Source organism: Metarhizium brunneum, chromosome 4 (genome assembly GCF_013426205.1).
Source record: "Metarhizium brunneum chromosome 4, complete sequence".
NCBI lineage: Eukaryota > Fungi > Ascomycota > Sordariomycetes > Hypocreales > Clavicipitaceae > Metarhizium > Metarhizium brunneum.
The window spans coordinates 697748-713569 of record NC_089425.1 but is presented as its reverse complement, the minus strand read 5'-3'; the positions used below and the strand labels follow the sequence as shown (position 1 = coordinate 713569).

The 15822-nt window shown below is 50.8% G+C and overlaps 6 protein-coding genes across 6 annotated transcripts; 4 read left to right on the top strand and 2 right to left on the bottom strand.

The window, feature by feature from the left end:
- Nucleotides 1-112: 112 nt before the first annotated feature.
- On the top strand, nucleotides 113-1608 carry spk-1_2 (Serine/threonine-protein kinase spk-1; the record flags this gene model as incomplete). The annotated part of the gene is made up of 3 exons (XM_066130888.1): nucleotides 113-266; nucleotides 344-772; nucleotides 824-1608. The coding sequence occupies 3 exons, from the start codon at nucleotides 113-115 to the stop codon at nucleotides 1606-1608; spliced, it is 1368 nt and encodes a 455-aa protein (XP_065986949.1).
- Nucleotides 1609-1790: 182 nt separating this feature from the next.
- On the bottom strand, nucleotides 1791-3389 carry G6M90_00g068810 (uncharacterized protein; the record flags this gene model as incomplete). Its single annotated transcript, XM_014684525.1, has 1 exon — nucleotides 1791-3389. The coding sequence occupies one exon, from the start codon at nucleotides 3387-3389 to the stop codon at nucleotides 1791-1793; it is 1599 nt and encodes a 532-aa protein (XP_014540011.1).
- Nucleotides 3390-4503: 1114 nt separating this feature from the next.
- TRI4_2 (Cytochrome P450 monooxygenase TRI4) lies at nucleotides 4504-6271 on the top strand (the record flags this gene model as incomplete). The annotated part of the gene is made up of 5 exons (XM_066130887.1): nucleotides 4504-4714; nucleotides 4774-5645; nucleotides 5697-5807; nucleotides 5871-6037; nucleotides 6100-6271. 5 exons carry the CDS (start codon nucleotides 4504-4506, stop codon nucleotides 6269-6271), a joined length of 1533 nt encoding a protein of 510 aa, XP_065986942.1.
- Nucleotides 6272-7154: 883 nt separating this feature from the next.
- On the bottom strand, nucleotides 7155-8048 carry ktnD (FAD-binding monooxygenase ktnD; the record flags this gene model as incomplete). Its single annotated transcript, XM_014684527.1, has 1 exon — nucleotides 7155-8048. The coding sequence occupies one exon, from the start codon at nucleotides 8046-8048 to the stop codon at nucleotides 7155-7157; it is 894 nt and encodes a 297-aa protein (XP_014540013.1).
- Nucleotides 8049-9195: 1147 nt separating this feature from the next.
- G6M90_00g068780 (uncharacterized protein) lies at nucleotides 9196-10473 on the top strand (the record flags this gene model as incomplete). Its single annotated transcript, XM_014684528.2, has 2 exons — nucleotides 9196-9905; nucleotides 9960-10473. The coding sequence occupies 2 exons, from the start codon at nucleotides 9196-9198 to the stop codon at nucleotides 10471-10473; spliced, it is 1224 nt and encodes a 407-aa protein (XP_014540014.2).
- Nucleotides 10474-11752: 1279 nt separating this feature from the next.
- On the top strand, nucleotides 11753-15443 carry HET-E1_9 (Vegetative incompatibility protein HET-E-1; the record flags this gene model as incomplete). The annotated part of the gene is made up of 5 exons (XM_014684529.1): nucleotides 11753-12093; nucleotides 12146-12410; nucleotides 12469-12528; nucleotides 12781-13113; nucleotides 13167-15443. 5 exons carry the CDS (start codon nucleotides 11753-11755, stop codon nucleotides 15441-15443), a joined length of 3276 nt encoding a protein of 1091 aa, XP_014540015.1.
- Between the last annotated feature and the right edge of the window lie 379 nt (nucleotides 15444-15822).

Below are 15822 nucleotides of genomic sequence, written 5' to 3'. Positions count from 1 at the left end.
GAGACCGATCACGTGATCGTGGGAATTGGAAGAGTGGGTCAAGGACCTTGTTTGGTGGTAACAATTTCCTGCCGTCTCCCCTGAGTCAACTACATCGCGATGGAAAGCAGTAATGAGCACCTTTGTCGTCAATAAATGCATTCGAAAACCCGCTTCAGTGCGCTTAGTGGCGCTGCCCGAAATTTATCAAGTTTTGCCCAGCCAAGGCTTCACCATTCACCATCACTCCTACGTGCATTTACGCGCCGACCATACGCGATCAGTCGGTCAACTTCCACACGCTCCTATTCCACAATAATAGCGCCACACGAATACGAGTGGATTGACAGTGCGGAGCGCTTAGAAAACTACACAACTGGCGGTTACCACCCTACACAAATTGGAGACATCTATCGCGATCGATATGAAGTGATAGACAAACTGGGCTATGGAGGGTGGTCAACCGTTTGGCTGGCACACGACTTTCGGAAGAAGCAGTACGTTGCCTTGAAGGTGGGCATTGCAGACTCCTTGCCCCATGAAGTCACGGCTCTTCATGCCCTTGGCAAGCAGACAACGGTTCCAGGCTCCGCGGCCATTCCACGGGTGTTGGATGAGTTCCGGATCGAAGGCCCCAACGGCTCCCACCCTTGCTATACCACAGCTCCTGCGCTCTGCAACCTTCGGGAGAGCTCATTCAGCCGTTTGTTTCGCCTTGACGTTGCTCGTACCCTAGCTTACGAGCTCACTCTTGCCGTTGCCTACGTGCATTCAAGAGGCTATGTCCACGGAGGTGCGTGGCATGATGATAAATAGCGCTACTCGTACTAATACTATACATTAGACATCCATCTGCGTAATGTGCTGGTTAGTGCGCAAAAGGACTTCAATCAGCTGTCCGTTGCACAATTTCGCAAGGAATACGGCGAACCCGATTCATACCCCGTCAGACGAGTAGATGGACATCCTCTCACCCCTAATGTGCCCCCAAGAGCGGTAGTGCCACTTTGCATAGAAAAAAAAGCCCCTGAGTTTACGCTACAAGACGCACATATACTCCTGAGCGACTTTGGAGAGTCGTTTGCTCCGGCAGAAGAGCCTCGTCTGGCGAAAGACTGCCATACACCAGTGGATTTTCGACCCCCGGAAGCTCATTTTGAACCGAATACCCCCCTTTCCTTCTCCGCAGACGTTTGGAGTCTCGCAACTGCCATCTGGGATATTCTAGGTATGCAAGCCCTTTTCAGTAGCGCCTTTTATTCAAATGCGCAGGTCATGTGTCAGATCGTCGACGCCTTGGGGCCATTGCCTTCCGACTGGTTCGAAAAGTGGGAAGATCGAGAGGACTTCTTTGATGCCAAGGGAAAACCAAAACCCGGCCGGCATGTATGGCCGAAAATACAAGGAGCCTTCGAAAACACCGTGCAAAAGTACCGACGGGATGATAATATGGGCGAATATTGCGAAGAGGAAACAGCGGCCATCTTGGACATGATCGTGCAAATGCTCAGATATAGACCTGAAGAGCGGCCGACCGTACAGCAAGTTCTACAATCGGACTGGATGGTGAAGTGGGCGCGCGCAGATTACAACGGCGTCATCGGTGCCTCCATACCTTTTGAGCATTGAAAAATCGGTGACAATGCTATCTGCTAATTCCTGATAGAGACTAAAGGGTATATCGAAAGGGAATCGTTCAGCGTCATTCCCTAGTATAAAGTGAGACAAGCTACCTAATGTACGATTGAGTGCAGAAAAGTCGCTGGAGCTTTCAATACAAATTCCCATAGCAATTTTAGCCTAGGCGAACATCAACACCACGTTTTGCACTCCCCACCACACATACAGTCGCTACTCAAATCCAGCACATGCCCACTCGACGCGACACGATGACGGAGAGAGGCGGCTCTTCTGCGCAGCTCTCCACACATGGCTCGCGCCGCGCTTGCATATGCGACCTGCAGGCAACTGTGTGCCTGTTGTGTGCCGTTCCCGGTTGCCAGGGTTCGCAGAGCCTCTGCGTACGCCTGCTCACGAGCTGCGTGGTCCAGCCGCGCCATGCCCCTGGATGACGGAGGCAGATGGCTGAATCGCGACCTCACCGCATCGCGCATACTCAGCAAATCCGCGGCGTCGTCGGGGGCAATTCGCCTGTGCCCACACACGCTGGCCATGACCACGATGGCTTCACATGAAGGCCGCATGGGGCAAGCACACAAGTTGCCTCCTGTACGTTCAAAGGTCGCGCACGCACTCCCCGCGACCACCCCAATGTCCATGGCTCCTCGCGCATCTCGAAGCACCACGGCCTCGAGCGCGTCACATACCATGTCCATGCAGGCGGCGACCCCTTCATACCCAGCGTGAGCACCGACCGCATAGTAACAGTTGTCCAGGCATCCCCTCCTGGCGTCACTGCACAGGTCGCCCGTATCGTGCCCGAGGGCTGCCATGATGTATATCCACAACGACGCCGGTTCCTCGCCATCTGTGCCGCTGCCAAGTTCATGGTGCATCGTGACGTTCCAGTGGGCTGCAAAGGACCACGCGCGCAGCCGTAGAGCGCGCATCAAGCCCAGCGTCGACACACACCCGGCATGCCAGTCCATGATCCCAGGCCACCGGCGCATCAGCTCGTCAGAGGCAATCACCCACCGGGTCAAGCTTGCATGCCGCGCAACCTCGCTGGCATACGCGGTGAAGTCGCTGGCCCGGACTCGGCCGTGGTCCAGCGCGGTGAGGTACGTCCCGAGCAGCAACATCTCCAGCCCATCCGCCAGCAGGTTGACGTGGTTGTTGATGAACAAGTAATGCAGCCACACTGTTTCGACGGACCCGCGCGAGCCCTTGTTGATTTCTTGGCTGGCTTTGCCGCCGGCCTGCACAATCTCGCGACGGCCCGGCCCAGCCAGCCACATGGCATCCACGAGTATTTGACGCGTCGCGCCGGTCCACGCGCCGCGTTGATATGCGAATTCTAGCAGTTGCTCCTGCTCGGGGGTGGCCTTGTGACGGGCTGTCCCTATTCGGACCGTCACTTCGGAAGAGAGGGACTTTGCCCGGCCCGATGCCGACACGGATGCCGCTGTGTCGTTGCCGCAAGAACACCAGGTTGCCAACGGCCCGTTATCATCCTCGGCCGCGTGCCCGTCAACCCGCGGCATATACCTGCTCGTCCTTGTTCCATCCTCGCCGCGCAATTCCCTCGCTGCCGCATCTAGCGCCCACGATGCCCACCCGTGCTTCAAGGCGTATAGCCCAAGTGTGTTGCACATGTCTGCCCTGCGACCCTTTTGGCTGCATCCGGACGCGCGCTCTGCTTTGCCGACGTGTACCACGCTTCTACTCCCGTCTAGCAAATGCGTAATCACGGTGGTGTCACGGCGTGCAAGCTCTTCCTGTAGACGCATGAGAAAATCGCTCGAGACGTGTCGTGACATCCCCCATTTACAGCCAGCGCAGTCCGTCTCTCCCGCCCAGCAAATACTCATCTTGCATGTCGTGCACAAGCTCATTTGTCTTATCAACATGTTCCATGTCCTCCTCTTCATACACGTGTGCAGTGTACCAAGTGTTACGACTGGCAGCTGTGACAAGGGCTTCCGATGAGGGCTTGTGAATAGCTTCAAATTCAATCTAATAGTTGTCTTTGGATTTGATTTAAAGGGTCTTTGGGGAAGTGAATCCAGAACCCCGACCTGTAGCTCGTATATATACATGATAATCCAGGCGTGTGTAGCCTCACCTAGACGACTGAGGCATCTAGGTCATGGCTGCCTTGGGCTTTCATCCTGGCAGCCCTGACCTGACCCTGCGACCCCTTTGTGGTCCGTCACGATGCATGCTTTGTGCTGATGCAGCCGGTTCGTCCACACGTTGTGCTACCTTTCCGTATGACAGTCGATGGTCGAATCCATTCGTCCAAGGAGATGCCAAGTGCCCGGTATACATCTCTTGTCACCACATTGGGCGCGAGGCGAAAATTCATGGGCGGCGCTGCGTATTTGCTCCTCTTTGATTCATTTTACGTCATCGGGGTGGACAAATCCTTATTGCCACCGACTGCAACCCTTTGACTGCTGGTGTGATTGATGCCACAGAAGCTAAAAAGGCCGCGTGTGCCGACGAGTTTGATACTTTCCTCGCAATTACTAGCTATTGCCGGACTGTTTCTAACGGCAAAGCTTGGAGGGTTACATGCTTCTCTATTCGCGCCCATGTGGCCGGCGAATAAACTGTGACAAGGGCTAGCTAGGTTCTAGGGCTTGGAGTGGTAACAACTCAATCTAAAGATGGTCTCGAAGGATGTCCAAAGGTTCTTGGTTACTCATCAACGAGAGGAGGGCAAGAACTAGGTTATTTACATGAAAGAAACCGAGATGGCCGAGGCTTCCGGCTGGTCCGTGATGGCTTCATGCAACGGCGTTGGGCTTTTGTTGAGTCCCAACCGTGCAACATGAACGACACAGTTATCCAAGCCTCGAGTCCTCCTCACAGTACCTGCATTTCCCACAAATTGCCATCATGATTCATGACGTGCTTCGCCTCTGGGTCGTTGCCGTCATTTTGGTCACATGGCTTGGCCTCAAATCCGCATATCGCCTGTTCTTTCACCCCTTGGCCGGGATTCCTGGCCCGAAAATAACAGCATGCACACAGTTGTACGAGTTCTTCTATAATGTGGTCCGACCGGGTAAATTCCTGTTCAAAATTGAAGAGATGCACCAGCAATACGGTCAGATATACATCTCCGACACCTTTCCGAGCGGCTACGCACTAAGCACATGCTCACAGGCCCCCTTGTTCGCATCAACCCCCGCGAGGTTCATATTAGCGACCCGTCCTTCTACGATGAAATCTATGCTTCGAGTCGCCGAACGCGTGACAAAGATCCCAAGTTTGTGCCTACATACGCGCTGCCCGACTCCATGGTGGCCACTGTTGATCACGAACTGCACCGCTTTCGACGGAGTATTTTGAAAGGCTTCTTTTCTAGGCACTCTGTCCTGGAACTCTCTGAAGTTATCAACGAACGCGTGCAAAAACTTATGCAGCGATTGCGGGAATTTCAGAGGAACCAATCTGTGCTATGCCTCGATGATGCTTTCGCAGCACTAACCTCGGACATCATCACGTCTTACTGCTGCGGAAAGCACGGGGGCTTCTTAGAGGATGAATATTTTCGCAATGATATTCGTCGTGCTACTGCGGATGCCATGGAGTTAGGACATATTTGCCGGTTTTGCCCCTGGCTGGTGTATGCACTGCGCATCCTTCCACCTCGAGCCATCGCCACCCTCATGCCAGGAAAAGCAGCAGTATTCGAGTTCCTAGCCTCGCTCTTGGACGACCCAGGCACGGCTATGCATGAAAAAACGTCACCTACTCCAACGACAAGCTCCCAGCTGACAAGGAAAACTATGGTCGCCGCCTTGGCGGATCCTAGTATTCCACTGAAGGAACGAAGCTATAACCGACTGCGCGATGAAACGTTTGCCATTATTGCCGCTGGGACAGAAACGACGGCTCGTGTTTGGACGGTTGCCGCTTACCATCTCGCCCGGGACGAGGACCTTCGAGACACGCTGCGAGCGGAATTGAAGAGGGTGATGCCCACGCTGGATGCGAGGCCGACTTGGCCTGAGCTTGAAAAGTTGCCCTACATGGTAGGTAATCGCATGACCGAGATGGTGACGTTGCTTATTGCGGATGACTAGAGCGGCGTTGTTGATGAATCCTTACGCCTATCGTATGGATTGACAGGACGGCTGCCCCGTGTTGCGCCGACAGAGGCTCTAAAATACAAAGATTACGTCATTCCCTCTGGGGTGTGTGAGAAGACCTTCTCTTGAGTTTACTTCTTTCAACTGCTAATATACTTGTTGATAAAGACTCCAATCAGCAGCTCTAGCTACATTCTCCACCGGGACGCTTCTATTTTCCCCGACCCGGAACGATTCGACCCCGAGAGATGGGTCAAGGCGGCACAGAATGGAGATAACTTGAAGAAGTACCTGACTTCATTCACGAGGGGGAGCAGAGCGTGTATCGGCATAAAGTAATTGTTCCGGATGTATTGACAACATTGGTTCTGGCTTGGTAGCTAACTGGCAACTTTAGCCTCGCGTACATGGAGTTATTCTTGACAGTTGCTCATCTAGTTCGTCGGTTTGACATGGAACTGTACGATACGGAGGCAGAAGATGTCCGAATTGTGCGAGATATGAATATGGGATATACGAGACGGGGTAATCTGAGAGTTTACGCCAAGTTGTCATTAGCGGAAGGGTAGGGGTGGCTTGCTCTGCAGTCGGCCGGCTGTGGGATATTCCTGAATCTGCTGTTGAGGAAATGCCTGCGAAGTATTTTGAAGAATTTTGCCCTGGCATTATTGAGATTAAGGCAGACTTTATTTTTGTAAGTTGTGCCATTCTTTTAGGCTGTTTGGTCACATGGTCGGCGGATTTAAAGACGATGATGAGCATGGCAAAACCACTGTGCTCACCTTGAGTTTCCAGATTCTGCATGAACTAACCTTTAAAGGAGATAGAAGCATCGAGTCTAACCGAGCAGAACGACTTATACAATCTGGTGTCAAATAATACTGTGGCGGTGGTGCGCTATTTAATACAATCATACATGCTAAGATACAAATGTAAAACCAAAAAGACATCCAAAAAATGCCTTAAAAATAGAGCATTGTGAAGCGCTTTACATGAGTTTGAGTCGTTTCATTAAATCGGTGCAAAATCGGATACTACGGCAAGAGTAGCAATGGCAATACCTAGAACATTCAGTGTCGAAATACGAGTTGCTGCAGCCACTATCCCGATATATTGACGCCCCTCGGATTTCACGGCTTCCATTCCCCAGAAACCTGGAAATCACCCCATTCAACTGTCGCCGTGACGAGACCATGGGCACTCTTATACCAACCGTCGCAGCTCGGATCAGCAATCGCGCTCTTCGCCAGACGATCTCGGATTTCACTATTATAAGCATCCATGCGTGTGACAAGAGGAACAACTGTGAAATGACTACCACTGGCTCGTGCTTTGATGGCGAGGGCGATCAGGGTATTAATATATCGAGACTGGGCTTCAATCATGAGGATAATCGAATTGTGGCCCAAGCTTGTGTTGGGCCCGCACATCATGGCGAAATTCGGGAGATGCTCAACCGTCATGCCCAGGTAGGCGCGAGCGTCCCCACGCTCGTGATACCCGCGGGAGATATGTTGTCAATGAGGTTCGTCTGAAGCGTGCCGTTGTCCCGACGTATGGCGGGGAAGTAATCGTCCGAGATGATGACGGGCTTGCAACCGGGTGCGTAGTCGGGCTCAGTTTCCTCTTCGAGGCCGCATTATCTGGAATTTGCTTGTTCATCATATCGAGACGCAGCTGCCTTGCCAAGTCATTCACCAGGGAGGCGACGTCAACTATGGACTCATACAGGGTCTCGTGGATATCCGTGAGCGAAGCACGGTACCGTCTGCGAACACCAGGAGCATGTCTGTATATCGCTCGCATTGTTTCGCTAATAGGCTTGTCGGCTGATGGAATGATCCAGTTTGGCGATCGCTGGAAGACGGTGACGCCCTGGGCAATGTTGACGATTTCTGGTAGGATCTGCGCTGCGGTCGCGCCGTTGCCAATCGTGGCTACCTTTTTGCCCTTCAAGTCATAATTTGGATCCCACCGCGCCGAGTACATCATTCTGTCCTGTAAGAAATCTAGTCCGGTGATGTTTGGATATCCTGGTACGTTCAACTGGCCGACTGCCGATATGGCAAAGTCGCTTGTGACGGTGTAGGACGCCGCATATTCGGCAGCTTTCCCGCCAAGGACTTTGAGAGACGTCTCCCATTGGTGAGTAGAGTCACTCCACGTTGTGGCTTCCACTTCAGTGTTGAAGCAGATGTATTGGTAGAGACCCCATTTCTGGGCTACCCGAATCAGGTACGAGAGGATTTCTTCCTGTCCTGGGTATTCTCGAGTCCAGTCTGGATGCGGATCAAATGGGAAGGAGTACAAATGGCTCCATACTTTGGAAAGCGGTAGAGTTAGCATGGTGGATTTTGCATGTAGCCAAACGGGCAGGGTCGCGTCTTACCATCGCAGCAACACCCGGGATACTTATCGTCGTTCGACTTACCGCCAATCTGGTTGTGCTTGTCAATAATAGTACAGTCGCAACTGCCGTTGCGGCGGATCAAGTCAATCGTCTTACCTCTATGGCTATCGCTAGCTGAAGGGGGATAGGGTAGAACCCAGGTCGTATGTAGGAGCTACCATCAGCCAAGGTGGCATTTAATCCAAGGCCAATGTCTGACGAGCGCCTCGAGCTAGTCTCGTATTGCATACGTATGTATGAAGTGCTTTGTACATCTCTGCATTACATGGTGCGCTCTCCGGAGTAGGCAGTCATGACGCCACACCCAGCTGCCTAAATGCTGTGGACGGTTGTTGGGTGAACAATGACCAAACTCTCTGCTGCATGGGACAAACGGTGCCTGAATAGGAGGGTGTCACACGGCCAAGGCCTGGACAAAGGCATCGGCCAACAGGGGTGACACAACAACAAAGAAAAGCATCGGGAGAACCCGGACTCGGACCCGAAGCAAGGGCTGCCTCAGGGACTAGCCCTCACCAAGTTCTTATATTTATATAGATCTCTGGTCCCTCAAAATCTTGAGGAAAACCAGGGATCTTTGATACCTTGACGTTGCTTATGATATCGATATCCAACTACTGTTCCAAGCCCAGTTGCCCTGCCCCTGTCACTGAAGACCCTCTTTGTTGAGCCCTGGCAGATGGTAGCTGCTTTTTTTCACTGGGAGAGCAGGGGAGACAGAGATCTGCAGAACAAAGCCGGTGGGCGATGAACTGAGTCTGGACCTGTCGCAACAACAGTACTATTACGACATGATCTCAGACTATCGGTGAACAACATGGACGAGCTAGGGGTTTGGGTGGTTTGGGTGTCCTGGGACAGTTCACCCGTCCTCTGTTGGTTCACTGAAACTTGTGCAGACTTGTATTCATAGACATATCGATGCAACTTGTGCACCTGCAGTGACAACGGTAAGCTACAGGACTTGTGCTGTTCATGCGCTGTCCATGTCCATCGATTCTCTATAAAACACGGCCTCCCCCTCGCCTCCTAAAATTCAGACTTGTACCTTCCAACATCTCGACAGGTGCCCCCATAGCAGCAATGGCAGCTCATTCAAAGCACGACATGCTGCGCATCATTGCTGCGAGGGATGTTAGCCCGCTGCCCCTTCGGGTGTGTGGGGATCAGCTTCAAATGTTATATCATACTACATTTCGGCCGACGTATTTGCGACAAGTCTTCGACACAAGGCGAGGTCTTATGTGGAATTTGGGATACTTTTTGTATTTCCTTTACAACAAGATGCAAAATTCCCTTCACCAAGGCTGGAATCTCCTCGACAGATTGGTGCCGAAATTTCGAATTACAGAAGTTATATTGAGAGCTTGCGCACAGAGCCTGAACAACCTAGTCATGACAAACCACGAAGAGAGGAACCCTCTGGATGCCGATCCCGTCCTGCGGGCGCAACAACAATTTGATGACGATTGTAAGAGTGCCACGCTCCGTTTGCAAGCTCCCCTCCTACTCGCCATACCCCGCCGGCACCAGAGACTACAGTCCATCAGAAAGCACCGGTCGAAGCAGGAATTACCTGCCGAGGAGGAGGAGGCCGTACCAGACAGGCCTGTTTGGTTCAGGGATTGGTGCGGCACCATGGGGCCTAACAGCAAGTTATTTATCGATGTGGTAAACGTCGATGATATAAAAAACTTTCCTCCCCCCCCGGACAAGACCAAATCGACTGGTCAGCCTTGCGAGTATTGTGCGAAGCCACTGGCGCGGTCGGAACTCTCGGGAAAAAATTGGACGTAAGTTGTTTTACGAAGTCAAAATTTCCATCGCCACGGCGCTAACAGACCTAGCCGTCATGTTCTCGACGACGTCCGACCCTTCATGTGCCTTTTCGAAAAATGCGACAAACGAAAGACCCCTTTCAAAGATTTCGAATCGTGGGACGATCACATGACGACTAGCCATTCGAAGAGGTGGCCGCGGGAACTCTGTCCGCCCATCCCCTGGGAATGCTTCGCGTGTGGCCCTTTGGCGAGTTTTAAAGACAAGGCTGATTTTGAGAAACATCTCGATGAGAAACACAGCACGTGTTGCATGAGGAGGTGTGAAATTTTCGACAGGACTGAAGCCAGGAGAGATAAATTCCGGAAAAACATCCACATGTGCCCCCTTTGCCATGGGTGCGTGACACTGACTCCTGATGAGCGCGCCGCTTTCCGCTCCGAGTCAGAGAGCTACATCTGTGATGTGCTGTGCGGTAGGCTGCACAGACACATTGCTTTGTCGCTGTGTAATCTGGCATTTGGCACGACTTTGAAGATTCAGGATGAGGATGGGACTGAGACGTCTGATAAGGAAGACTAGACTCTCCTGGTCCCATGCTAGCCAGCATCGAGATATTTACAGGATCTGAAGGCCACGCAGATGCCCAAGATTGCGCTCGCTGCATGAGGCACCCCGGCCAAATGCATCAGAATTAGTGGTCAAAACGCTTGATCCGCGATGATTTGAGCCCCTGTTTTGGAAATAAGTCATGTTGGCACCATTTTTTCTTTCTTTACAGAAGGACTATTATACAACATTCAACAATAAAACTATTATGCGAATTCAACTTCGCATTACAACTTATTGTTTCTGGTCACGATACTGCAGTCTACAACTCGTCTCTGAACAAAACACCCAACCACTCAGGCTGGACGCTATAATGTCTCTGTTATTACAAAGTATACCACGATTTAGTTCTTGGAAAGCAAGTTCTTGATATATTCGTGGAAGCTGTCCATTGACCCGTTGGCATGGTGTTTTCTCGCAGCAGTAGCTAGTATCAATAAAAGTTATCTTCTTTTCGTCCTTTAAACGTCATATTTGGGTCCAATTGCTTCGTGACAATAGATTTCAGTACAGGAAAACTAGACAGATTTTTAATAGAATCTTTGGTTAAAACTAGAACTTCAAAGCGCAAACAGGTACCTCCACTGTTTACTGCATGTAGTGCAGACCAAGGTCAACCCCACACACGAGGGCAGCTCGGACGAACTAGCGCTAGCGGCACTAGCGGCGGGACGGGCCGAATACCGGCATGGATCTGGAGTCTCGTCGTAGTCAGCAATCGCACTTGTTCCAATCACAGAACTACCACGGCAACCATTCCACTGGCCTACAAATGCAGTGGAATCATGGACAGAACGAATAGCATTTTGATACGGTGTGGTCCGTGTAGCACCGTACAAGTCACTGCCGTGTTACCGTTGGGCTGACAACACCCGAGATACGACATTGGACGCCTGACCTACCCTTCTTTCACCGTTCGCCATGCGGGGACAGAGGGCACGTCTCATACGTCAGTACGTTGCCACGTATTATCCCTCCTGTGGCTAGCTTCTAGCTGTTTGGCCACCCGCTACGGTCTCTTGCCCCCTTAACCTCCCCTGACCCCCCGAGATGAAGCACCTGGGGGTTTTTCTCCTCGCCGCAAGTTGTGGATCCCCTTTAGCTTGTCAGCTCACAACGAAACAGACGACCGTGAAATCTCCTCGCTACCTATCAGCCAGAAACCAAGTAACTGGACAAGCGAGGCCTCTGTGAACTGTGCAAAGACAGAACAACACAAAACACGGCAGATCCCACGGCATATGATTCTGAAATGTTCTTATTTCCGTTCCCAGGCCTTAACCAAGACTTCACGCTACCCCAAGGTGCCGCTAGGGCCGTGTCTCCCATTTACTTCGTGCTTCCCATCGTACTCATATTCTCGTTCTATTATCTGCGTCGGTCGCCGCCCGAAAGCGGTAAACTCGAACCAGAAAATGAGAGAATTGACAGCTCAGAAAGAACTAAAAAAACTCCTGGCGACGAGAGTTTCGCGAATTTGACGCCATCAGAAGGCGTTTCGCCAGACGAAGGCAACGCATCAAACAAGACTCTTCCACCAGCAGCTGAGCCAGGGTTGCAAATATTGCACGACTCTGATGCGCCCAAAATTGAGTATGTCAACGCTGACAAGTGATGGAAAATAAGACCTGACCATTATGCTTAGTATCGTGGCTGTTCATGGGCTCGGCGCGAATCCAGACTACGCCTGGGTCTGGCTGCCCAAGAACAACCCTCCTAACCGTCGCGGATACCCCGACAAACCTTTTAACTGGCTTCGAGAACTACTTCCAGCTAAGATATCCAAGCCATGTCGAGTTCTAGCCTTCAACTACGATTCGAGATGGTTCTGGGACGCCCCTCAACAGAAACTCTCGAGCATTTCGGACACCCTTCTAGATAGTCTCCGGAACGATCGCGAGCAGAACAAAGTTAGTCCCATGTTGCGATTTATAGCCTACTTAGTATGCTGATGGTTTTCTGTTGCAGGCTATTGACAGGCCCTTGATCTTTATCGGACATAGTTTTGGGGGCAATGTTATCGAACAAGTACGTAACCGTCGCAAATAGTCCTTAGTGTGAGGGTCCACGCGAGGGGTCTACGATGAAGGCACAAGAGCTCGTAATGCGACTTATCAAGTGCGTGTTACAAGAGGCCCGGTAGAAGTGAAAAGCTTGATCAAGATCGGAGAGGAAAAGAGCTAGCTCGAACGAGCCGGCATAGCAACAATGATATGGTGCCTCACACGCGACTGTGTGTGTACTGACATTTACTCACTCAACCATTTTAACCGTTGGCAGGCCATCGTATCCGCATCCAGACATTGCTCTCCGCATCTTTCAATCTCCGCATCGACTATCGGGGTGGTCTTTCTTGGCACGCCTCATCGAGGGAGCCCAGCCGCAGCATGGGGAGCAATAATTGCATCTCTTATGCCGTCCGGTTTGGCTCCTGAAGATAGGCTACTAAAGGCCTTGGAGAAGCATTCGGATTCCCTCGCGGACCGTCTACGCGACTTCTCTGGCTGGCTCTTTTCCGAATCGGTGCCAGTAGTTTGCGCCTTTGAACAGCTCGTGACAGACTACTCGTCCCGGTTACCTCTTCTGGGGACCTTTGTTCCCTCGAGAACATTGGTTTGTGTTCTATTCCTTGTCGTTGCGCAGCGCAAGATCTAACGCCTCAACAGGTTGTTGACGAAGACAGCGCCTGCATTGACGGCCATCACAAAATATCGCTACACACCGACCACCTCAAGATTAACAAGTACTACGGTGCTGACGACCCTTCTTTCAAGTTGATCTACCCGGAGATACAACGTATGGTTGAAGGCACTGACGAGGGACTTAATCGCCGTCGAAACCCGAAGCCTATCCCAACGGACGAAACGTCAACATCCGGAGGACTCCAGAGATGCCTCCAACGGATGAGAGTTAAAAATCCAGAGGATGTCTTATCAAAGATTGAGGCCCAAAAGGGTCAACGAGTAGAGAACACTTGCGAGTGGATTCTAAAACGCGAGGAATTCTCTGCTTGGGCTGTTGGAACGAACTCACACCTTCTTCGCCTCATCGGCTCCCCAGGCATCGGAAAGACGATGATGGCAACATTTCTCGTGAGATTCTTGAAGTGCAAGATTGAAAAAAATCCCTCAGAGACGTTTATCCACTTTTTCTGTGATGATAAGGATCAGGAGAGAAAGACACCAACCGCGATACTGCGAAGCCTCGTGTGGCAGCTTCTGCTACAAAGAAACGAATTATTTGAGCATGTCCAGCCAGATTTGGAGAAGTACGAAGAGAGCCGTACCTTTGACAGTTTATTTAATGATGTCTATGCTCTCCGGCGGATTCTGAAAAACATGCTTCTGGATGAGCGTTCAGACAAAGTATTCGTCCTCATTGATGCTCTCGACGAGTGTGAAGCTTCGACTCGTAAGGATTTACTCCCCCGGATCCAAATAATTTCTCAACTATCTCCCGCCGGGGATTCGGGCAAAATCAAGATCCTGCTTACCTGCAGGCCCCATATAAATGATATCGAGGATGAGCTACAGGATGTTGGAACTCAATTACAAATGGGCTCTGCCGAGATAAATCATGATCTGGCCAAATATATTGACGACCGAGTTGATGAGCTCGCAAATAGAAAGCACTACCCACTAAGCCTAAAGCAAAAGGTTATTGAAACCCTGAAACGAGAATCTGGAAATACCTTTCTCTGGGTATCTCTCATGATTGCAGAGCTGAAAACAACGCTCATGCATAAAGTGGAGGAGAAGTTGAATCGCCTTCCTCACGGGCTTGACAACACGTACTCTACCATTCTGGACAGAATTCCCGACCAAAACAGAGAGAATGCCCAGTTCATCTTGCGTTTCATGGTAGCGGCCTTGCGTCCTTTGAAGAAGACTGAGCTCCAAGCCGCATATGCAACTTGGAAGACGAATTCAATATTAAGTGGCGAGGATATGCAGCTTTATTCTGACATTCTCTCAGTTTGCAGCTCGATCCTCCATACAGGCAGTGAGGATAACGCAACTCTCAACTTCTGTCATCAGTCTGTGAAAGACTTCCTTCTCGATGAGCACACAGCCAATACGTGGTACCATACCAGCGTGGACGAGGCGAATATCCTTATTTTTAAGGTTTGCTGGATGTATTTGAGCGCAGACAAGTTTAGCCAGAGTCGTCTAAATTTTTGTCATTGGTCGTTGAGAATTGACTTTGACCAAACTAATAAACTAATAGACCAAAGAGGTAGATTTTCACTTCATTTATTCGTGGAATATTCATACTACGCATGGAAGCAACATGCGATAAGAAGTCATAAAGCCTTGCTTCGAGACTGGCACAACTTAGCCATCGATGTCACTAAAGCACCCGCATTAAGAGACGCTTTGTTATATTGGACAGCTCAACAAGGATACGAAGACATGATCAACTTTTTACTCGACCAGGGCGCTAATGTCGACGTGAAGAATGTATTGGGGGCCACGCCGCTGTTGAATGCCGCTGAGAAGGGGCATAACACTATCGCTAAACTATTACTCGACCACGGTGCTAGTATGGAGATTGAGGATACAGATAAGGCCACGCCGCTGTTAAAGGCTGCTCAAAATGGGCACGAAATTATAGCTAAACTGCTACTTGATCGCGGCGCTAATATTAAGGCTACGGATAAATTTGATGACGGGCCGCTGTTAACAGCCGTTGAGCATGGGCGCGAAACTGTAGTTAAACTCCTACTTGATCGCGGCGCTAATATTGAGGCTAGGAATACATCTGAGGTTACACCGCTATTAAACGCCGCTAGGGGGGGGCATGAATCTATAGTAAAGCTGCTACTTGACCGCGGGGCTAATATTGAGGTCAAGAATAAAATAGGCGACACGCCGCTATCAATAGCTGCGGTCAGAGGGCACATGGGTGTGGTTAAGCTGCTTGAGCAATATTCACGAAGATAGCAAGGCTAGGCAATTCCTTCCTCCATTCTTTTGTGTAGCACTGTGCTCAGATATTATATGAGGAGCAAAGAGTCTTTAATACCTTGATATCTATTCGCCGAGGTCTTTCCTAGCTGGTTGACCATGATTGTGAGCGGTGTTTCCTCTCGCCCCCATCAAGATAACTTGGGCTTATACACCACTCCATATCCCAAACCTAACTGGATTTAGTCTCTTGACTCCGTCCTAGTTTCAGTAACTGACTGGCAAGCAGGTGTGACGTGTCCCAGTTTGTTTATAGTTATGGCCAGTTGACTTCTACCCTTGTACCCTTCACACCAGACATCGACGCGGATTCAAATCCGACCACACACGTTATACCGAGGAATGCGTGTGAACC